This window comes from Oculina patagonica, chromosome 10 (genome assembly GCF_052425735.1).
Source record: "Oculina patagonica isolate OP01 chromosome 10, crgOcupat, whole genome shotgun sequence".
NCBI lineage: Eukaryota > Metazoa > Cnidaria > Anthozoa > Scleractinia > Oculinidae > Oculina > Oculina patagonica.
Window position 1 is genome coordinate 22,328,124 of NC_135767.1, and position 23,538 is coordinate 22,351,661.

Here is a 23,538-nt window from a genome sequence, read left to right on the forward strand (position 1 = left end):
TGAATTAATATAAAGATCTCAATTAAAACCATGGATAGTTACTATCCATGTTAAAACAGACCGCATTTTGACAACACTTACAAGAATCGTTTGCCAAGATTCCAGCACGAAAAGCGGCCTTAATGAGCTTAAATTTCTGTGCTGTTATTCTTAATAAATTATATTGCAGGCAGTTCCGTTTTTTAACAAACGTAGAAAGGGAGCATTGGCAGCCAATAGTAGTTTGGATGTTCGATAAAACACTTCAGATCTCGGCCACATCGGTATAAGGTCAGCGGCTCCTTCTTTTTCCATTAGAACCTTATCATAATTAGGAACGCATTGATTTTATAACAAGTAATAAACTTGAGTTTTATGACTTATGCCCAGAAAAGCGCGGGGCAATTTAACGGCCTTGAAGTTCAGTACGACACGGTATTAAAATTAGCGACGACAACTGACAGTTGGGCGAAGTGTGACAAGATAAAATGTATACAAGTGTAAAAAGAAAAAATAACTGATAAACTTTTATAAAAATCTTGTACTTACAGGAAAGATCGCATTAAAAACTTGTAACCTTTGACTTTTCCGTATTTTTTGTTCAGGTTATTAAACACGGAACAACCTTTGTGTTTCGGAACCCCCACTGCATACTCTATAGTTCAAGTTTGAAGTGATAAAATGTTACTAAATAAAAACAGAAAAAAAGAAAAAACTGAAGAAATCAAAACTCGACCATTAAACTTACTAATTTTGATGTTCAGATGATGTACAAAACTCACTTTCAGTCCGGTTCAAACCCAAGGTCTATCCTCTTCCATGCCGTCAGTTTAGAATGCAATGACCGCCCTCACTCAAATTTTCCAGTTCAGAAATGTTTCATTGTCTAGCAACAACGCGGAATGTTTGTGTTTTTGCCACCTAACTCACGTATTCAACAAATCCTCTCTTTCACGTGTAAACTGATCTACTCGGAAATGACGTTTGTTTTGCCATTAAGAGGAAAACTAGGAAGTATATCAAATATATAGGAAATTAGGGATATATTAAACAGACAATAATTGGTCCTATTAGTACAAGCTCCTCTTGTCCTACAATACCGCAAACAAAGAAAGATTAAAATCCACTTTATAAGACTCCCTCTACCAACTATGCTTGGGCCTTAGAATGACACTTATAGGTAGGTTTATATCCAGGTTTCTCCCCAAATAAACACCAATACTTCTATCGCCAGGCGGAACTGCATGATTTTCAAGCATAACATTTCATTTAGGCCAATAGACCAATTTCGATATATTAAAATTCAGCCTAAAACAATAGACCTCATTACGAGGCTCCGGGACCCAACTATAGAGTTTGTGGGGTTTATTCCCCGGAGCCTCGTAGTGATGTCTATTGTTTTAGGCTGAATTTTAATATATCGAAATTGGTCTATTCAGTCCAATTTTTATTCGACTTAAATTGCAAAATGCCTAAAATTCCTCGGCCTCATGATATCAACTAGTTCCCAGGTTCCACTCCTGCAAATCTTGCCCGTCCACCCGTGAAGACTTGGAACGAATCACGCGATCAAAACATGACCCGGCAATTCGAGAACAGTCGATCGATGCCTTCGAAAACATCTCGATTTCTTGGTAAATCATGTTCCTGAGCTTTCCAAATGCAGTGATGGCTTAAAAGAAATTGTAATCGAAATGTTTCCAAGAGATCTGAGGGGTTTGGCATGGTTGTATGACTCGATCTTAGCGCGTTTTTACAGCCTTTTGTTCACGATGGCCGATCTGTAAACAAACATTGAAGGATTTCCAAGATCGCTAAGTGATTGAAATGATGTTTGATCCAGCTTCCACCTATTTTCCTCGTAATGCATCAACGACGGGCGTTCCAGCGGACGACATTGTTCCAAACTTCTGCCAAAGGATATTATATGGGACGATAAACGACAGGTAAGAATTATAGACAAAACTGCGAGTAATCAACTGAGCTGCCGAAACTTGCAGCGAGTAAAGACAGTAAAGCTGCCTGCTTCCTTGCTTATCGTACATTGAATTCGTAATTGTTGTTGTTTATTCCTCTGCCGTTCCAAGCTAACAAAAAGGACGAGAAAAATATAGGGTACATTGAACGAGATTCAAACAGAGAATAGACAGCAAGCATGACAATAAAAGGTGATTGCATCAGACAGTCCTATCGTACGAAAATCGCTCATTGGCAACTTACTATGTAAACAACAAAGTGAAAGTTTATAGCCGGAAGTCCGTCCGCAGTATCCATAGTTAGTTAACTATGCAGTATCAGAGTATTCCGTAACAGAATCGATCGCTCAGATATCTTCAGTATTGGATACTTAAAACTCTCGGTAAGTGAAGCTGTATCAATCAATGTGATATATCTTCAGTAAACGAAACCTGGAATGGGAGCCTGAAGCAAAGACAAGTTTACATAAAATATTCTGTTTGTGTAGATGTAGGTGACACCCTCCTCGGTTGATTAGCAGTGAGCCAAGGGGGCTGCAGGCTCTCTGTTGTGCTTGTATTTGTTAAAAATTACAATCAACCATCTGTCAAGAGTTTGTTGTGGTTGTGAGGCAAGGTTGCTACCTTGCTGAAACATTTGTGCCCCCTCCCCCCCTCCCTACTGAAATTTCTAGTTCTGCCCCTGACATGTCAACCCTTGTCACTATTAAGGCCGATCTACATGGTATGATTTTGTTGCATGCGACAAGCTTACGACATGCCTACGACAGTCGTAAACGAGTTGTAGGTTTGATTTACACGACACAATTTGTGTTGTAGGCCTGTTGTGAGGGTAGCAAAGGGCGTGTTGTCATCCCATTTCACGCACAAATATTAACCAAATTCACGTGTCAGGTATACTTGAAACAGCAGAATTCACGAATCCCGTGCCTTTTCTAGCTATTTTCACGCGTCACGGTCTAATTTTTGGCCTGTTATCACGCGTCACGTTTTAATTTTTGGCCTTTTCACGCGTCACACATAAACCCTTTGCTACCCTCTGTTGTAAGCATGTCGCATGCGACAAAATCATACAATGAAGATCAGCCTCTATATATACCCTTCCCTCCTCCAATGCAAGATATAGCCCAGAGTCAAAACACAAATAACTGTGTAATAAAAATGCTTTTCTCTACAGTGCCATCAGGATTTTCGATGTTATTCTCGTTATTCCAAACTTCCTCTTCCTGATGTTCCTCATGTACAGACTTGGAATGAATCATGTACGACTTTACAAAATAAGATGTCCTATTGTGAAGACTGTTTATTTCATGGTATGTATGCATGTATAAATGACAGAGTCGGTTGCATTGATAAACCAGGGTTTTCAAAATGATTTAAAGTAGCAGGAGATTATTTTGATAGTAGACGGCACCGGGGACCAGAGGCCCCCATTATGTGGGGGTATGGGAGCTCCCGACAACCTGTTCCCATTATGATATGGGTGCTTATATAGCGTATTTACAAAGCTCGTGATCAATGCGCTTCACAATTCGAATCTATGGGATGAGACCGGACATCAGCATATAAGGCGCCTATGGCAGCCGCTATCCGTCCATGTATATGATCTCACCCCACCACCCAACCCATGGAATAGAACAGACCACAACACCGGGAACTTCATGCCCTACTCATTCCACAGGTTAGGGTCTGGATCTGCCAGTGAATGGTGTTATGACCAAATTTATGCTGCAACCAACTTGACTTTATTATTATATTTAATATATGTTGTGTATTTGTTTGTTTCTACTTGTAGGTATTCTTTGTTTGCATTGTTGGTATAGTGAGGTGTTTTGTCTCAATGCTTTTGACATCCATCTTAAATCAACACCACAAGGACTCTCTGCCAACAAAGGTACCAGAACTCTCCATTTTTTTTAATATGTACATTTAATATATACAGTGGAACCTCGATTTACAGAACCTCTATATAATGAAGTCCGCGACATAACGAACAACTTTTTTCGTCCCAGTAATAGCAAAATGTATGGAAAAGAACCTATTAAATATAATGAAACCTCGATATAACAAACACATTTGCCAGTCCCTTGGCCCTTTGTTAGCAGTTTTAATCTTTTTTTTTTTGGCTTGTAAATATCAGTGTCTTTAAAATTACATATTGATCTGATAAAATTATAGCTTCTTCTGAAGCTACATGTATTTAAGTATTTTCTATTTTATTTTACTTTTTCCAGATTTTGTGGCTAGTTTTGGGTTGCTGCTTGTTAGGTGTGGAATTGAGTGTTATAATATTTGGAGTCTGGGCAGGTATGTTGGCAGTGATCTTGCAGTGCGACAAACCTCTTGAGTATAAATCAAGGCTGTATGTTAATTTGTTCTATAAAAGCGGAGCTCCCAGTGGCCCAAAGGGCTGCAGAACAGAGCCCCATACCCATAAAAAATTAAAAGACCCAATATTGCTTTTGGTTTAAGGTTATGGTAAACGTCAGCTTACATATTTGATATTGGACACTGATCCATGTCATGGTCAATTGACAGCTGTCAAAACAAGGTATCCACTGACCAGTATCACATGACCATATCGCAGACTCACATATAGAACTTATCAAGGTCGAATGTTTTTTTTTAATTTACTGCTGAATAAGTAAGGGTTTACATTGGATCACGGGCTCAAGTGGTATCATGTTTTATTCTGTTATCAGTCATTCAATTCAAATTTACGAAAAGGGTGAAGTAAATAACTGGGGAGCCCTGCTTTTAGGCTTGACTAAATCTATTAAATATATTTTGCCTTTATTCACTACAGGTAACATGCAAGATGGCAGACAAGGTGTAAGAAGGGTCCTGTGTGTAGCGTCAATATGTGCCATAGCATATTCATCAGCACAGGTTTGTTTGTCATTGTCAGTGATCTTGACATGGTGACAACGAGTTGACCCCATTTGCCGTCATAATCACCATCATCATCATCATTGCAATTAACCCCAGTCATTACATCTTCATTGTCATCTGATCATCATCACCATCTCATCATCTCTCACCATCATCATCTTTTCATTGTTAATAAATCAAACACAAGATACAGTGTTTCATCACTTCTCCAAACACTGATAAGAAATAAGGAACTTCAAGTGTTGGATATGTGATGAAACACTGTCTCAAGTGTGTTGAATAAAACTGGGGAGAAAATGAAGAGATCAGTAGTATTGCTAACATCTACCCTCAGTTACTCCTTTCATTGGGTGGGGGGGGGGGGGGGGTTGAATGGTCCTTCAAAAAAATGCATGTCTGACAAAATTTTAGCCCTCTCAGAGTCTAATTTTATCTTGCAAGGCTAAAAAGATCTCCAGCTCACAGAAAAGATTTCAATCTCGGCATCTCACAGTTTCTCATTTACTATTCGTCAACCCTTTCATTCCAAAGACTGTGATAAAAGAAAAATAATCATCAAAAAGGGATTTTGTCTGTTAATGTTGGTAAACAAGGGGTTTCTTGTTATTTTGTTAAAGGTTATTCAGCTTTCCATTTATGCAAGACATGGTTGAGAACTAGAAGAGAAGCCTTATTCTCTAAATTACACTAAATGTTAAAAAATATTCCGCTTTGCCCCATTTTTTAGGCCACCCTTGAGTTTGTCAGATGTCCAGGAGTTAATGGCCGAATTTATGGCAAAGCAAAATATGATTTATATGGACATGGTGGATTGCTGTTTATGTCATCAACCTCACTGTTTTTGGCTATGGTAAGTAAGCCACGCTCTATGCACTTTAGGAAATGTGGGTCAGGTGCACTTTTTTCCCTGAAAGGTGCCAATTACATGGCCAAAAGTATGGATCCCCAGTGAATTTATAATACCGCGCCTCAAAAGCACAGAAGATGCTCAAAGGTGGAGTTGAAGAGATCTGGGAATATAAAACGCTCTTAGCTAGCAACTGTCAATTAACCAAGGAAGTAAAGTATAATTAAGTAAAATAACAATACAGTCATGCAATATTTTAATGTGGTACTTCCAAAAGCGTTTGATCTCAGTTCCCTTCATCCCCACTGTTTTCTGTGCCTTTGAGGCGGGATAATTAAATGGGGACGAAGAGTTTAATTTTACCTAGTCTCCCACGCAGTTGTTCTTTGGGGCGATCGTGTTAAACTCCCCTATTAGAACGACTGCGTGGGAGGCTACGTTTTACCTGAACTGTTTCTTCGTTTCCGCCATTTTGAATGAATCCGGTGCGCGCGACGCAAAAAGAGGTCTGGGACCAATTATTTCTTCAAATGCTATCCCATGGGAACTTTCGTCAGAACGCGGAAATAAACAATCCCCATAAGTATTGAAGTCCCCAAAGGCGCCTGGATAGTCGAAATCTTGAACTTGTGTTTCGTTGAAGAGCTTCTTGATTTCTCTTTAAATTGTCGATATTTTGTTTTTCAAGGTTTATTTCGTCATCGTAATCTTGCCTTGCACGAAGTTAAGAGAATGTTGTATCATACCAGGTAAGCTGGGTTGTCATTTGTTATGTGTAAAATAATAACTAGCAAATATAAAAAAAATAATCATAGGACAAGACTTTACGACACTACCAAAGATTGACAAAGAACTGGCAGAAAAATTTCCCCCGGGACGACTTGAAGATATTCTGACCGAAACTATGCCCTCACAGTTTCTACTAAAAGGATGCCGCAATTGAAAAGAAGCCTTTTTTTCCCAAAAAAATATCATTTTCAAGTGCGCACGTTAACCTGCTACTAAAAAGTTTATAAATGACAAAGAAACATTTGTGCGAATCGTGCCCGCGGCTCAATTTTATGTTCGCTTTCTAATTCTCCCAAAGTTTTTCCAGGCGCTTAGCCAACGTAGCAGGCGCCGTAGTTTCGAGCGCGCGTATGGGCAACGCAAAAGGCGTGAGGGGGCAACTGTGGCGCGCGTTTAAGCATGTAATTACATTTTATTGTTGAGTTTTTTGTTTCTATGTTTGTCTTTTTTTAATTACAATGTATGTGAACAAATTCTTGTTTCAGCGAGGAAGTCGTTTTACGTGTACTGTGCGGTTCTGTGCGTTGTCAACCTACTCCAGGGCTGTGCAAGCCTTTTGCTGTATACAAGTGTTACAGAAAGTTTGTGGTAGGTAGAACACAGGTGACCAGAGCGTATAATAAGAGTTTGTTTTTACAGTATTTAAAATTTAGCGTACTATGAGAGTACGTAATCTGGAATTGAGTTTCCTTTGAAAAGCCACAACAAACTTTAAAAATTTACCTTAAGCTATTTTTTTTTTGTCTTTCGAGTTCTTCCTAATGCCATGCGCGCGATTTTTGTTTCAACACATCTAAAGGCCGTGACAAACGATGACACATTGTTACAGACAAATTGTTACTCGTGACGTTTCTTGGGAAAGTAAACACGCGGGACACAAAAATATGTTTTGTTTCCATGCTGTGCAAACCAGGAAACATTTCAGTGTTGGGGATACAAAATGTTTCTGCAAAAAACAGAAACATTATTTTTTGTCGTGTCTCGGACACAAACTGGTGTTGCGCGCGCGGCTAAACAGGGAAATATTTGTGCCCACAACAATAATGTGTCCTTGTTTGCAAACAGCGGTCAAACGCAGCCCGCGTGTGCAGTTACTGTGCAATTCCCGCCAAAATTATCCATACAAAGTCTTAAATTTTCCGAAAACTTTCGCATAAAAGCCAAAAGTTAACGCCGTTCCTGGAAAGTTAAGATTTATACGCCGATTATGGATTGGAAATTCGATAATTCATCTCCACTGAGTGTCCCAGCTTGAACTGTTCTTTCACCGTACTATTTCTTTTCATTTCTTGCAAAAGTTTGCCCACTGCGTTTGACCGCTGTGTGCCTTGTTTGGCAGGGCCTTAAGAATACATTAAACTAGTTCCTTGATGCTTGGTGGGGCGTTTGTAATCAAACAGTTATTTGTAGTACACACCATTCCCTTATTTTTTTCGATTTTCCAACCTTATATCTTCTTTTTCATTGCAGCCTTTTGGATTTCACCATGTTCGTGTATTACACTCTCTTTGGACCCATGGTGTATTGGACATTTTTAAAGGATTTCTTTAAAACGTAAGCGCTCTTTTCTGACTCTTTTTAAGCCTAGCAGGATAATTGGGCTAGCCTCCCCTCATGACTGATAAACGATTCAAAACTAGCAAAATTCTTCCGATCTAGAAGACAAACAGTTCGTTTTGCGGAAATTTTGTTGGGTTTTATTTTAAAGCTTCGTAGTTATGGACTGAAGAGCAAATCAACCTTTTTTTTTTTTTTGTCTCATTTACTAAACCCAGGTTAAAGTAAATGATGTGACATGAACGGAAAAATTAAAGAATCATTTTGAAGGAAACTGAAAAACATTACAAACAAAACCAACAAACAAGATTTTCTCGGGAGCGCGGTACTAGACTGCGAATACAGAATACAGCCGCCTCAAGGGCGGATCCAGGGGGGGTGGATTGGGTGGCTAGCCACCCCCCTTGATCCACCAGAAAAATAAAAATAAACATATTAAAATAGAAAATAAGGACAATGTCCATCCACCTTTCATAGTCAGGCGGCCGTTCAAAGTTAAGGAAGGCCATTTTTCCAAAATAGGAGATTTTCAAAAGGCCTGTTTTATGGACTTCTGACTTAATGTAACAAAACATGTGTGTATAATTTTAAAAAAATTAGATTCATTTTAACTTTCAAGAGTTGTTTTAGCCTTGCTGGAATGATTTTCTTCTCCATTTACATCTTTTTTAGCGAGTTTTCGTACTGTTTTTTCGCATTGAAGCGATTTCAAAAGCAAGCAAAGTCGCCAAAGTTGTTCCCAGGCCACTTTGCCAAGGGCTAAAAATTTTCACGCACGTGGGTGAGCAAAAAACGCATATCTGTTCTTTCCTGTAAGTTCCTGGCTTGTCAACTTTAAATTTTAATCACTGTTCATTTCATAAAGAGTAGACGTTCTCTCCGAAATATAACTCAAGGTAAGTTGAAGAAAGAATATTTTGCCAAATTATCAAGGAAAAACAGTGTTTTAATAACTTAATTGACAGCTGTATAAAGCTGCTCAGAATCGCGGAAATCACGTCTAAGAGGCTTCAACTTTTCAAAATTTTCTGAGGGGGGCATGCCCCCAGACCCCCTAGGGGGAAGGAGCCTTTGGCTTCACTAAATATGGGCCACAGACCCAAAATGAGTTGCACTCCACTTTCAACAAGCAGCTATTTCAAAAAGAAATAGTGTTTCGTTTCCAGATTGCGGAAGGGTGAGAATAGTGTAACACTTGAGGAGATAGGTTTGTGGTTTACTTTAATTTAGAGAAGGTCCTAGTGTATGTTGAATTTGCCGAATTTATGCACGAGTGAAGAATGAAAAGAAGAACTCCATATTCAGTAGTAACTTAAATTCTCATTTAACACCTACTGTCCATTTTATGTAAAGGAGACATAAACTACGTCCTGCTGCAGTTTGGCTTTCAAGAGTTCAAGTAACACATAAATGTTTCTCTTTATAGAAATAGCATGTGTCTTTCTCTTCAAATTAAGTTAAGTGAAGGCAGCTTGCCTTTATCGTTTTTACTCATCCAGTGAAAATTAAAAGGTTTTTTTTATTTCTGCAGAACACTTTTTGCTTAAAAATGGCACCAGATAGCATAACTTTGAATGTTACATGAGTGGAAAAATAACTTACAGAAAATATTTAAATACATTCCTATCAATGTGGGGAAACATCGGCAAACCACAATAGTAAAATGCAAGATCGGAGTAATGCAATTAATTTAAATGGTTTATTTTTTGAAACAAACAATCCTAAAATAAATCAGTTCCATAAATAAAGTGTTCTGTGACTTCTGATTTCTGGTGAAATGCTTAATCGTAGATGAAATTATAACCTTTTGACAAAAAGCTTGAGGTATATACTTCTCTGAGTTGATCACATGCTCAAATAAAATAAATGCCAAATTCAAGACAAACCAAAACCCTGGTCGACAAGAACAGAGATTGAAGAGATAAGCACGCTGTTTCGAAGCCATTTCTTCAAAATCAAATGCCTGTTGTTACTTTACAAAGACACGTAAACAACCAGGGCAAATTAATGTAAAAAGCTATAATACACAGATTTTTAACCGGGATTTTTAATTAAGCAAAATTCAAGTTTAAAGAAAGTTTTATGTTATATATAGTCATACTAGGATTGTATTTTGCTCGATCCGCGCTGCACGCTCTCCCGGCAAATATAAAATTATCTCCACAGAATAAGACACAGCCAAGTTTCTTCTGTTGTCAGTGTAACAGCCTTGCATTGGTAACACTGATAATAACGATTTGCATTTTTGTCGATACTGTGGAGTTTCGATCAGACCGCTATGGCTTTGAATCATCCAAATAATGTTTATATCATTAATTTAATCTCAGAAATCTGCTCCAGCAGTTGCAACGGTAGTTAATGTTGAGCGTTACATCAACTAAGGAGACGAATTTAGTTCGACACGGCAGTTGCACACCTTGCTGTACGATACTGTCCATACAAAATTTAAATTTGAACAGAACTCGACTGTCTTCTTTTTCGTTCTCAACTTTCCGTGCAGACTCGAATGTTTTTGCGACGCACGTGACACTAATCACGCAATTCCGGGTACATCCACGCGAGAACCCACGCAATTTTGTGTGTATTCGCGCTGTTTGTGACGTCGAAGATGCCGTGAATTTTCCTGTACAAATAGAATAGGGCAATCTCCCACATTTATACATTCCTCTGTTACATGAAGTGAAATTACCTTTGTAACTCACCTGCAAATATGCACTTCTCTTTGTAGCGCACTTAAGCTCTACCGTGCGAGCAAACACGAGATACGCCAAGTCATCCCGTTTTTCTTTGTGCTTGCAAACACTGCAGGTTGGTGGAAATCTACTTCCGTTTCAGAATAATATTTTAACGCTCCGAGAGCTTTCTCTAGTTCTCTTACAATACATCGCTTTAATCAAACTTAAAACCATTGCAGTCGTTAGATATTTCTGTTTGCAACGAATCTTAATATTTTTGGTCATGCTGAGGAATATATTTCCGATATTTGAAGAACATGTTTTTACGAAATTAATTGCCATCGGTCATACGTATTTACTTTGTGGTTACGACCGTTCTTGTGATTCGATAGCAGCCCCCCGTGCGAGCAAACACGACAAGTCATCCCGTTTTTGTTTGCGCTTGCAAACACTGATTGGTGTAAATTTACTTCCGTTTCAGAAAATCGCTAGAATGTTTACTTAACAATTAAACGCTACGAGAGCTTTCTCTAGTTTTCTTACAATACATCGCTTTAATCAAACTTAAAACCATTGCAGTCGTCAGATATTTCTGTTTGCAACGAATCGCAATACTTTTTGATCATGCTGAGAAATATCTTTCCGATATTTGAAGAACATGTTTTTACGAAATTAATTGCCTTCGGTCAAACGTATTTACTTTGTGGTTACGACCGTTCTTCTGATTGGATAGTAGCCCCCACTGTGTAAATAGTTCACATCGAAGCCAAAATAATACCGTATCGTTTCTGAGGAAACGAAACAAAAAACTGCCTAAAAGCCCGAAACCCCCCACCCCCCCCCCCCCCCAGCATAAAAAGCAAACCGGGGCTTGAACAATAAAATTATAGTAAACAAAAATATTGATAAACAGCCACCCCCCTTTGAGAAATCCTGGATCCGCCCCTGCGCCTCCCCCGCTTCGACGGGCTTGTTGTGTTCGGAGCGCGGAGAGGCGGCTGTATTCGCAGGCTAGCGCGGTAGTGGCTCGCTATGCAGATCAAACGTCGCGAGATTTAATTCCTCAGTTCATCAAGTTGAACCCCAACCAACACCAATAAATTTGTAAGAATTCTAAATTACCCCCAGTAATTTCTATCATTGCTGCATATAGTTGGGGTATACATGCATTACTGAGATTTTTTTATTTATTTTTTTTTTCACAGCACGGATTTGTATCCAGTACTGAGAGTAGGTAACGATCATCCACATTACTCGTACTCATACCTCCCGACTGAAGATGGCGGAGTGGAGTCTGAATCCGATCATGAAGAATACGCATAACTTGAATGTAGCCAACACGGCAGTTTTTAGAATTTACCCGATACAGTCGGCTCGATTTGAGTCAGAAAATCAGCCCAATTTTCGATTCGCGTCGATTCTCATTCACGCAATTCAAATCAGGACAAGAAAATCAGGCCGACAAATCGTACTCCCAGAAAGTATGGGCTGCTTACTTGACTGGGAATTATCAAAATTTAGAAAACTTAAAACTTTTCTGTGTTATTAGAGTGGTTTTTAAGGTTGTTATGAAACCAAAACCAGTTTGTTTACTGTTGTCCGTCAATCTATACCGTAAAATTCCGGTTATAATCCCAGGGCTTATACAACTTCGAAAGGGGTTTTGGGTGGGTTTATATAAGCGGAGGGGCTTATTTCCGGGAAGGCTTTTAGCCCACTTTAGCACTGTCAACGGGCAGAGGGGGGTTTATATCCTGGAGGGCTTATACTGATCGGATGTACTTTTTTGTTTCCAAGTAGATGGGCCTATACCCGGGGGGGCGCTTAAGCGGGGGGAGGGGATTATAACCGAAATTTTACGGTATACGAATTTGTACAGTTGAATCCCGGTAACTCGAACCTCCCGCTAACTCGAACCTTTCTCAATTCCCCTCCAGGTCATTTTCTTATAGTTTTACCCTCAACAACTCGAACTCCCGATAACTCGAACCTTTTTCGATCTCCCTTGAAGGTTCGAGTTATCGGGATTCAACTGTATACAAAATTTTTACCGTTATTTTTACCTTTATTTTTATTGATAATTATACTTTATAACCGAAATTTTACGGTATACGAATTTGTAGACAAAATTTTTACCTTTATTTTTACTTTATTTTTATTGTTTATTATACTTCGAATACAAGGTTGATGAATTGCAGTTCAATTAAGATAATTTATTATGAAAACATTATTAGCTGCATAAACCTTTTCGTTGTTAACTAAGGCCAATGCGACGTTTCGCGCGAAATTTAGAATGTATTTCACACGATAAATGTTAGGGTTACCGAATGTTCATTGTACGTAACCGTGTTAACACCTAATTTTAGAAATGTTGACCTTGTAAAAAGCATAAACCATGAACGATAAGACCGAATGGCATTCTGGGTAGACAGCTGAGTAACACCGTAGAATTCCGGTTATAAGCCCTGGGCTTATACAACTTCGTAAGGGGTTTTGGGTGGGCTTACAAGCGGAAGGGCTTATATCCGGGAGGGCTTATAAGCGAAATGAAAAAATCGTTTCGAAAAGAGCCACGGGAGTGTTAATCGAAATACAGTTGAATCCCGGTAACTCGAACCCTCAGTAACTCGAACCTCCCGCTAACTCGAACCTTTCTCAATTCCCCTCCAGGTCATTTTCTTATAGTTTTACTCTCAACAACTCGAACTCCCGATAACTCGAACCTTTTTCGATCTCCCTTGAAGGTTCGAGTTATCGGGATTCAACTGTACGTTTTAAGTTAAAAACGCATAATAAAGCAACATTTAGCCATGTTCAGTTCTGTCATCCGGTAAAGGGGGGCTTATATCCGGCGGGGCTTATAATTGGATGTATTTTTTTTGTTGTTTCCAGGTAAATGGGCTTATAACCGGGGGGGGGGGGGGCTTATAACCGGAATTTTACGGTATTTTTTGGGACCTCAAGAGCATGATTTATGCAACCTGTAGTATCAAAGTGTTTATTCTGTCACATGTAGGGATTATTTTTCCGATATCGCAGTAAACAATTGGGCTGCATCCTTCATGGTTTATGCTTTTCACGGGTCAACTTTAAGTAATATAAACTGTGAACCAATCAGGGTTCACGTACGTTATACGTACTGTAGATGTTTTTGATGCTGGGTTTGTAAATACGCTTTATTTTACTAGAGGTTTATTGTAATTGCTTCTAAATAAATCAAATAAAGACATACTGAAAGTCTTCTTTGTCGCTGTTAGTAGGGAAAATCTTTGCCTCGTGGAATCCCCTTCTCGAAAACTTAAATGTACCGTAGCTATCATTTCGTTTTCGTTTCCTCTTTAGCCCGAGTATCAGGCCTTCCTGAGGGTCGGGCGGAGGGGGGAAGGGAAGAGAGGACGCTTCTTCCTTTTCGCTCTTTTCCTTTAGAAAAGTCTGATACTAATGAAGCCCTGTTTTTTTTAGGCTTCTTTTCCCGAATTGCCTAAATCGGTGGGCACACGGTGGGGATAGTACATGAAAGGATCAGATCTCGGTTATGTACAGAACTGGACTTGAGCAGTTGTGAAAGAAAAGCTCGAAAAACTAAAGCTAAAAAACTAAAAAATAAGAAACCTTTCTAAAAACTCTTCTTTGGGCATACATTACGAACTGGCAAAATGACCAGCTCACAGTCGGCTTGTTAACTCAGTTCGTGGGAGCACTGCACCGGTGTCGGGAGGTCATGGGTTCGAATCCCGTTCAAACCTGATTTTTTTTTCGCAACTGCTTAATAATATTGCGTACACTCGAACTGCGATCATAGGTAGACTTTTTCTGCTTCGTCAGGAGGCATCATTTAGAGAGCTGTTTGGAACTTGCCTGGTAAGACCCTTTCTCAGGGGCACCTTTCTGTCGCTCCAACGTTTTCCTCGCCGAATTTTTTTCCACAGTTTCGCCTTTCCCTAACCCCTACTAACTGCCACTAGGTCTCCGAGGATGGTAAAAGTCAATCAAGTACCAAAGTTTAAAAAGTACAGTTATCTTTTCAGCATTCGCTTTATTTCTTGTGGCAGGATTGTTGGTCACATTGAAAAGTATTCCCATGAGTTGTAGTTGTTTACCTGAGTATAGTCGTTTCTGCTTTCAGTTAAAGCGTGTTTAGCCTTATTATTATTTAACTCATCATTATCTTAGGGCCTGTTTACATGATTCCGGAATGACTTTCATTCCGGAACGAAACTCGGAATGAAGTTCGTTCTGCGTTTACATGACAGAGTCGACCAGTTCAATCAAAGTGCATTTTCAGATCAAAACAAGATGGCGCATGTTTGGCGCAAACATGTTTTTGAGGCCATTAACGGCCGTATCTGCAATTGTAACACGTAATTTGATCATAGAGCTGCTTCTTTGGGCTAAACAGTAAATGCTATTACGTTTGTTTGCTCTGAATTCAAACTGTGAAGTCCGTATGCGGTTTCATTAGTTGGGATTTCAACTCAGAATGAAATTCGTTGTGTTTACATGATACCAGAATGAAATTTCATTCCAGAACAAAACTTTCACTACGGAATGAAAATCGGAATGAACTCATTCCGGAATGACTTGACTTTCGTCTCGGTATCATGTAAACAAATACAGAGATATATGGGGATGGAATGAACTCGTTCCGGAATGAAAGTCATTCCCGAATCATGTAAAGAGGCCCTTAATCTATCTATGCTATTCTGCCATATTAAGAGTTAACACGAGGTTTTCCTTTTCAATGCCGTCCTGGTCTCCACTCAAGCCGTTCTTCAAATCTTTCATTTCCAAGTCTTCACCCTTTAAAGTGGAGGGACGGGAGTCCGCGACACTTCCGGTCATTACTGCGAGGCGAGAATCCCGTATGGGCGGAGCCTGATGGGCGGTAGCCAGATTAACTTTGTGTCTCCACTTCCGAGACAGGATGACGAGTACAAGAAGAACAAGGATTAAGACAAAGATCCCGCCAATTGAAATTCCCATGATAATCATAGGTTTCTTGTACCAGCTCTCCGTGGGCACAGAAACTGGAACCTCTTCGGTTGTGCTGCTCGTTTTGTCTGCAAGACAGAAAATGGCAGTGTTATAAGATCACATGTTTCGTAAGTTGGCTGCTGACCAGGTAATGATTGTTTTACACATTGGATCTTGGGCTCGAGTCATCTAATTTGTTTTTTTTTTCCCCTGTGTATGGTCAGTACATTCAGTTTTAAATAAAGTGAAATGTAAAGAACCGGTAGCACCGCTAAGTCTAAGTATATATGTCTATATGTGGCGCTTCACAGCGGTCAAACGCAGCGCGCGTGCGCAGTTCATGTGTAATTGCCGCCAAAATTTTCCATACAAAGTCTTAAATTTTTCGTAAACTTTTGCTTTAAAGCCAAAAGTTAACGCCGTCCCTGGAAAGTTAAGGTTTATACGCCGCTTATGGATTGAAAATTTGATAATTCATCTACACTGAGTGTCCCAGCTTGAACTGTTCTTTCACCGTACTATTTTTTTTTAACAATTTCTTGCAAAAGTTTGCCCACTTTCGAGTCAAAAGTTCGAAGCGGCGTAAACCGGACGTGACGTCAATTTCTGCGTTTGACCGCTGTGAAATGTGGCGCCAATGCAGTCACCGTTCACAGCGGTCAAACGCAAAAATTGACGTCACATCCGGTCTTTGCCGCCTCAAACTTTTGACTCGAAAGTGGGTAAACTTTTGCAAGAAATTGTTAAAGAAATAGTACGGTGAAAGAACAGTTCAAGCTGGGACACTCAGTGGAGATGAATTATCAAATTTCCAATCCATAAGCGGCGTATAAACCTTAACTTTCCAGGGACGGCGTTAACTTTTGGCTTTAAAGCGAAAGTTTTCGGAAAATTTAAGACTTTGTATGGAAAATTTTGGCGGCAATAAACACATAAACTGCGCACGCGCGCTGCGTTTGACAGCTGTGTGCAGTCACCGTTGTGAAAACAGCTATTTGGACAGCGGGTAACTGTAAAAGGCAAAATATGGCAATCAAACCTTTAGGAAAAAGAATCACAAAACACCCGCTATAAGAATCGCTTATTGTTCGTTCCATTAAAAATGTATACTCTTCGATGTTCTACTGAGCTACCATAAATAATTATAAGGAATGCAACATGATTTTTTTGCGTTCACCGCCTGTGTGGCCGGCTCATTCCGTTTTGGACTGTGTTCATCGCCGACCGGTTAGCTCAGTTGGTAGAGCGCCGGACTGCCATGCGGGAGGTGTCATGTTCGACTCTTAGACCGGACCAACACTCAGGGTCTTAAAATAATTGAGAAGAACGTGCTGCCTTTGTAATTACATCTGCAAATGGTTAGGCGTTCTAGTCTTCTCGGATAAGGACGATAAACCGTAGGTCCCGTCTCCTGCATCTTCAGTGTTACAATCAATAGTAAGAAGTAGGACACGAAATTCCCGGTGTTGTGGTCTGTTTCTATTCTATGGGTTGGGTGGTGTGATGAGATCATATGTACATGGACGGATAGCGGCTGCCAAAGGCGCCTGATATGCTGATGTCCGGTCTCATCCAATAAAATTGTAACTGGGAAGCGCATTGAGCTTTGTAAATGCGCTATATAAGCACCTATATCATTCATTCATTCATTCATTTTACTTACTAGTTGTCGTGCAGACGAAAGGATACAGACTGTTGCATGGAACAAGGAATTGAATTCCGCTGTGTGTCATCACGGTACAATGCTGGCTAGTCTTCGCCCCACCATTTTGCTCTTCCTGTCCAAGTAATAGATAAGTTTTAGTTGGTTTCCTCTACATAACTAAGCGTAATACAATAAATAATGACATTTTATAATATACAAACACATACCAAGTCGGCTGCAGTGGAAACCCATATAGGTACAGGAGGATTTCCATCTGGTCTTGATGACTTTACTGCCAGGTTAATAAATGCCATATCATCTGGCATAGACGGCGATGCCACATGTCCTCCGTAGTACTTTAGATACAAGTGAAATACAGAATTTAAATGATTCTTCTGCGTAATATACCACAAGCCAATTATGTGCAAATGTGTATGCGTTCAGTTAAAGGGACTGTGTCACGAGTTTTAGCCAAATTTAGGCCTTGGAAATGACCATCATTTTCTGTGAAATATAAACACTACCTCTAACAACATTAAGGGAACATTTCAATAACACAGCAAATTCAAAAAGGTACGGATGGCCAAAAATGACGAAGATTGAAACGGATTGCGATATGGGATTTTGAAATATTGTTGGGCTGAACAGTTTTCAAAGTTAAACTCGTTTGCTTGTAATTTGAATTTATAACTCCCGGGTGATAAAGTTGGTGGCAGTGAAGTTATGATTTTGTCATTTAGATCCATAGAAGTAATCTCTTTGCAAACCTTAAGTTTCATAGCGCGTATTTGGCAAATCGTAATAAAATAAACCGTGACATAGTCAGCCGTGACATAGTCCCTTTAAAGGTCATTCTCACCTAAAAGAAATCATCTTGGTTGATGTTAGTCCGAAGCACAAACTTAAATTTGATCAGCTTAGGAGAATTGATTACTAATATTGGCTTTAATTCTGCCTCTTATTTGAGGCAAGCGTGGGCCGAGTGGTTTCGGGTGCTGGTGCTGTAATCCGGAGGTGCCCGGTTCAAAACCTCCACCCTGCCACTAGCTGGATTTGTTTCTCGGTAGTCTCGAGTTCAAATCCTCGGTCACGCTTTGTATATAGCTATTTGGTCTTCAGTCTGGCTCTGCCAGTTGCGATATGTAGCCATGTTATGTTCATTTAAAATATTTTTTTCTTCTGTTTCAGTGGCATGCCTGTAAACTAGCTATCTCGAAGCTAAGGGCCTCTATTAAACAACATTTGCATTTAGCCACCTTCAACATTTTCCTCATTTCCTGCCCCAACAAAATGTGAATGTCAAAGTGATATTTTTAATGGAACATCACGGGAGCATGTGCAGGTACTCCAAACATAGCATTCACATGGTGCCATTCAGTTTCTTTTCGGCCTATCTGACTAGGAGCCTTTTCCATTCGTGTGGAAAAATCGGTGAGAAGTTGCCGGCAAAGGTAACTTAGTAACATTTTTTTAACAAGGACACTTGTACGGGACAGGTGTGTGCCATTTAAAATACTTGCCAGTGGAAAGGATCCTTCCATTTTTTTTTTTGCCATCTTAACAGCCGAGTATTTAATGAGAAGTATGGAAATAGTGTTCCGGCCTCAAGAGTCCTCATGGGCCCGATGAGGATAAGTAAGTAAGTAATGGTAATAGTGCGAAAAAGCATTCCGGTAAAAAAGGAAAAAAGAGAAAGACCTTGGTAGGTATTCTTTTTTTTAGAAATGTCCCAGTGCGTCTGAAACCACTGACTCAGTGAACTACAAACCTGGCAATAATCCTTTGCTTCCTTAAACGTCCTACTTCCACCTCTAAACACAAAGCAGATTGACTCTACATTCAGCCAGTCAGCAGGACAGCCAACTAAAAATATAGAAGTAAGATTGATTGGTCAGTTGTAAATCAACTCATCAATTCTGGGCCGTTTGACTACGACTGTACCTAGAAGTCCCGGCCCTATGCCCACTTAGGGCTTTGGCCATAAGTCAGTTCCTAGAAGTTAAATGGCAATCGTCAAGTTTCTTTCTATTCTCTGTTGTACTTACTGGATAAAATGTTTTTAGGCGGCAACTTTCTGAAAGGTTTATATTCCACACTAGCCAGTGTGTAATCATCCTCTTTCTCGTAAATTCGCGAAATAACTGAAGACTCGTTTCCTACTCCCCACCAGTTTAATGTTGCATCAATCGGATCAAAAATGGCTTGCTTCGTGGAACTAAACTCATAAACATTGGACGGATTCTTGAAGTTATTTCTGCGGTATTTCATTGGTCCGTTGGACTTGATGGTCACACCGAAGTTCTGTCCAAGACCTTTGTTGAGATAAAAAGTGTTTAATTCACACTTCTGCTCTTTAAAGAATGTGCTGGAAAAGTTATACTCGATGGAGTGCAACCCTGAATTGTTGTAGAAGAAATTATTTACTATCTCGCTTTGCACCTCAGAAAGTTTAATGACACTTCCCTGAGCAAGGTTACTTCCAAACGTATTGTTTACGATGTAAACGAAGCTGTTATTACGTTTCAACTCTTCGCTCTTTTCTAGAAGTATTGTTCCATTTGCATTATTGGAGAACGTGTTGCCGTATATCAAACTTCTTGGTAAGCTTGTTCCGTCGCTTCGCCCTAACTGCGCTTGAATTCCACCTAAGCGATTTCCAGAGATGAAGTTGTTGGCGAGCGTGAAATTGTTGTCCTGTATATCCATTAAAATAGCACTCTTTTGAGGCTCGTTTGAGGGAGAAGCACGCGTGTCAGTGATTTTACAACGCTCGGTGGTGAAGCTTGGTCGTGCATCGCTTCCATCGGACACAGAAGTGTAGCTTATCGCTTGATGGATGTTGTTACTGAAAACACTGTTGGAAATTCGGTGTTCTGCAGAAAAAAATGAGATTTAGAATAAATACTTGTCAAGGACGAAATGACAAATAAAGAGACAGTGAGTAAATATAAAGAAAGCACAAACTTTAAGAAAGCAGCAGCAGTTGTATGTAGTTATGTTGAACTAAAGTTTTGGAACAAGGTAGTTACGCCTTACTTTGTAGCTTTCCCTCCAATGAACTACTAACTGGGAAGCTGAACGTATGACAGTAACAGTACTCTGTTAGAGAAAATTTGCTGTTTGTAGCTAACGAGAAACACAAAAGAGGCAGCGGATAGATTCAAAGGTATACCGTGCATAGAAGATAGTTTACCTTTATGAGTACAGCGTCTTAATTCTAAATTGTCGATATTCACATAGTTTCCGGACCAAAAACTTGTCCATTTTTCGTATTCTCCTTCCAACAGCAGTCTGTACTCATCAACATCACTGGGAAGGTCAACAACAACTTTCCTCCAACTCCAACTCCAACTCGATACTTTGATGTTTTTTGCTTCCCAGGTTAACTTTTGTTCAATGTTAGGATGTCTCCCTATGAAAAAGGAAAGAACAATAAAAAAGACATCCATATGTTCTTTGAATTTTCTTTCCATATTTAAGTTCTGTCGCCCCATTACCAAATGTGCTTAAAATGGCTTCTCAGTAATACTGAGAATTATTAAAAACTAGCAATGGTATATTGCATTTCCTGTGTTTTGAACTTTTAAGCAGACAATGGTATATGAGCTCATGTACCATTGACCACAAATACCGTAAACTTCCGGTTATAAGCCCCCCCGCTTATAAGCCCCCCCGGTTATAGGCCCATCTACCTGGAAACAAAAAAATACATCCGATTATAAGCCCCCCCGGATATAAGCCCCCCTCTACAGGATGACAGTACTGAACAGGGCTAAATGTTGCTTTATTATGCGTTTTTAACTTAAAAACGTATTTCAGTCAACACTCCCGTGACACTTTTCGAAACGATTTTTTCATTCCGCTTATAAGCCCTCCCGGATATAAGCCCCTCCGCTTATAGGCCCACCCAAAACCCCTTACGAAGTTGTATAAGCCCAGGGCTTATAACCGGAATTCTACGGTATGGGAGCTTAAACGCGTCAACGAAAACAGCCGGGGAGCTTAAATATTGCAATTCTTTGGGCGTTTTTAATAAAACAATTTTTCCACTCGAGCTTGTTGGATATGAGATCGTTATAGCCAACGTTGGCTACATACCATCTCATATCCAACGCGCGCTCGTGAGATAATTGTTAAATATCCTAAGGGCGATCTATCTGCACGCAGACTTTAAGGACTTTTAAAAGCCCTAGAGTCTAGCTCCTACGTAAAAACATTCACTGCGTGTCCAGGCGTTCTATTTCTACTTTACGTACTGAGTGAAGTTGGATCATAAATTGTATTTGCTCGCCGTCCCCTGCGGGTTTCAATGCAAAACTATAAGTATTAAAAATTGACTAACCTGTTTGTATGAAAAGTGACAGTCTTGCTCTTCCTTGATTTCGATAAAAGAACACCACGGAGCATAACTTGGACTGTTTTGTGATACGAGGACTGATGATTGCAGCGCGTCCATCCACTCTTTGCCAGTAGTTTTCGTTACCGATGTAAAGCTGCTTTCCTGAAATAAAAAAAAAATATAAGATTCTCAGACTCATTAATAATTCATGACGTTATAAGCTAACCAGAGCGCCCCATTCGGGTCAGGTGGATGAGTTGGAAACTCAAAAAAAAAACTCAGTTGAAAATCACTAGTGTTTCATCACGTTTTCATCACTAGTGATAAAATTGTTCTTAATCTACATAGTCAGGGAGGCAAGCGTGGCCGAGTGGTTTAGGGCGCTTGTGTTGTAAACTGGAGGTCCCCAGTTCAAGACCTGCCCTTGCCACTAGCTGAATCAAAGCTGAATCAAAAACCCTATTGACCACATATTTTTATATCTGGTAAACTTCGGTAATGCTCTCTCTACGCAAATTTCTTCTTCCTCGATTGTTTTCGGGAAGCAAAACCTTCCTTCGGCCATGGCAAAAACAATATGTAAATCCAATCAAGTTCACAACGCTTTTGGAATACAAATTTGGTGCAACGCGAAACTATCGGATAATTTAGAAAAAGAAACAAAAGCTCACAAATACAATGAATGCCGACTGAATACAACAAAACACGCATACAAGGCATGTTAAAGAAAAATGGGAAAAAATACAACACTGCATAATTTTGTATTGTTTCTTTAGAGAAGTCATTTCAAAAACTCGCGCATCGTGTTTCATCACGATTTCCAAACACTCGAAAACAAATGAAAGCACTCGGCTGAAGCGGCCTCGTGCTTCCATTTGTTTTCTCGTGTTTGGAAATCGTGATGAAACACTCGCACTCGTTTTTAAATTATTACTTCTGCGAAAATAGAATATACGGCAATGTTCATATTGCAGCGGTTGCAGACTGTCAAAGAAACCCACAAATTTCTACTGCCAGAACAAAATCGAACAAAAGCTTAGTAGCAAAAGTAGTTCTGGGTAATACTGATGCACCATGAGATAATTTGTATCGCTTCGATCGTCTCCCTCTGTGGCAGTAGTCATATAATCGTTCGCGATCGCTGCGGTCTGCGACCGATCAACCGGATAGAACACGGGCGATCGAAGCGATCGCGATCGCCCCGATCGTCGCAGACGTCTCTGTAATGTTCTCATATGATCGCCCCTATCGCAAGCAAACTTTTTGAAGCGACAGAGGCGACAGAGACGATCGGGGCGATAATATGAGAACCAGCCTTTAATGCATGGAATGCTACTAATCAGACCATTGTCACTATCTCTAAATGTCCAATCAGACTCAATCCAAGCCAAACTATTTGCGTGACATCGCATATTTTATTTAAGTCTAATTTCAAAAGGCGAATATAAGAATGCGACAATTTGATTGGTCAAGAATCTTTGGGTTATGTCGTTATATTCACCTCGCTTGGAGGTGAATAAAACAATTCAGGGCTTGGTTACTAAGCCACGCCAACTTTGCCATCCAGGCAAGTAAACATGGCGGCATTTGATGAATGAAATTTTCGTTCATTCGAAAGAAATCGCGTCAAGTCCGGAGAATTCAAAACAGTTGGAAGTTTTAAAATGTCTATCAAGGCTTTTGAACCGAAAATATTTTCAAGAGATGGTTCTCAAGGCATTAGAATTGGTACTAAGGAAGTTGGTTTCGCACGCGGTGACAAGAAGCTCAGTGGCAGATTAATTGACAAAAAAATTACTCAGTTCTCTTCAGATCAGAGCTACTCGACTCATTTTAAGACGATTTACACAATTGTCTAGAAGTCG

The 23,538-nt window shown here is 39.7% G+C and overlaps 2 protein-coding genes across 4 annotated transcripts in view; one reads left to right on the plus strand and one right to left on the minus strand.

Annotated features, from left to right (window-relative positions):
- Nucleotides 1-23,538, minus strand: part of LOC144628871 (uncharacterized) — a 76,294-nt gene that overhangs the window by 39,380 nt on the left and 13,376 nt on the right. The window lies entirely within an intron of this gene.
- Nucleotides 1,535-13,955, plus strand: LOC144628899 (transmembrane protein adipocyte-associated 1 homolog). 2 transcript variants are annotated; one of them, XR_013566297.1, is made up of 11 exons: nucleotides 1,535-1,925; nucleotides 3,133-3,268; nucleotides 3,751-3,849; nucleotides 4,190-4,262; nucleotides 4,762-4,844; nucleotides 5,575-5,697; nucleotides 6,383-6,443; nucleotides 6,969-7,071; nucleotides 7,954-8,037; nucleotides 11,921-13,862; nucleotides 13,906-13,955. XR_013566297.1 is itself a non-coding variant. In XM_078487015.1 (10 exons), exons 1-10 carry the CDS (start codon nucleotides 1,807-1,809, stop codon nucleotides 12,036-12,038), a joined length of 999 nt encoding a protein of 332 aa, XP_078343141.1. In that variant the 5' UTR covers nucleotides 1,535-1,806; the 3' UTR covers nucleotides 12,039-13,955. The 2 variants fall into 2 exon arrangements, 1 of the variants encoding a protein (XP_078343141.1); XM_078487015.1 differs by having other exon boundaries at nucleotides 11,921-13,955.

Coding starts and splice junctions, on each gene's coding strand:
- LOC144628899 (XM_078487015.1), top strand. CDS start 1,807: ATGATGTTTGATCCAGCTTCCACCTATTTTCCTCGTAATGCATCAACG. Junction 1,926..3,132: donor TATGGGACGATAAACGACAG/GTAAGAATTATA, acceptor TTTTCTCTACAG/TGCCATCAGGATTTTCGATG. Junction 3,850..4,189: donor AGGACTCTCTGCCAACAAAG/GTACCAGAACTC, acceptor TACTTTTTCCAG/ATTTTGTGGCTAGTTTTGGG.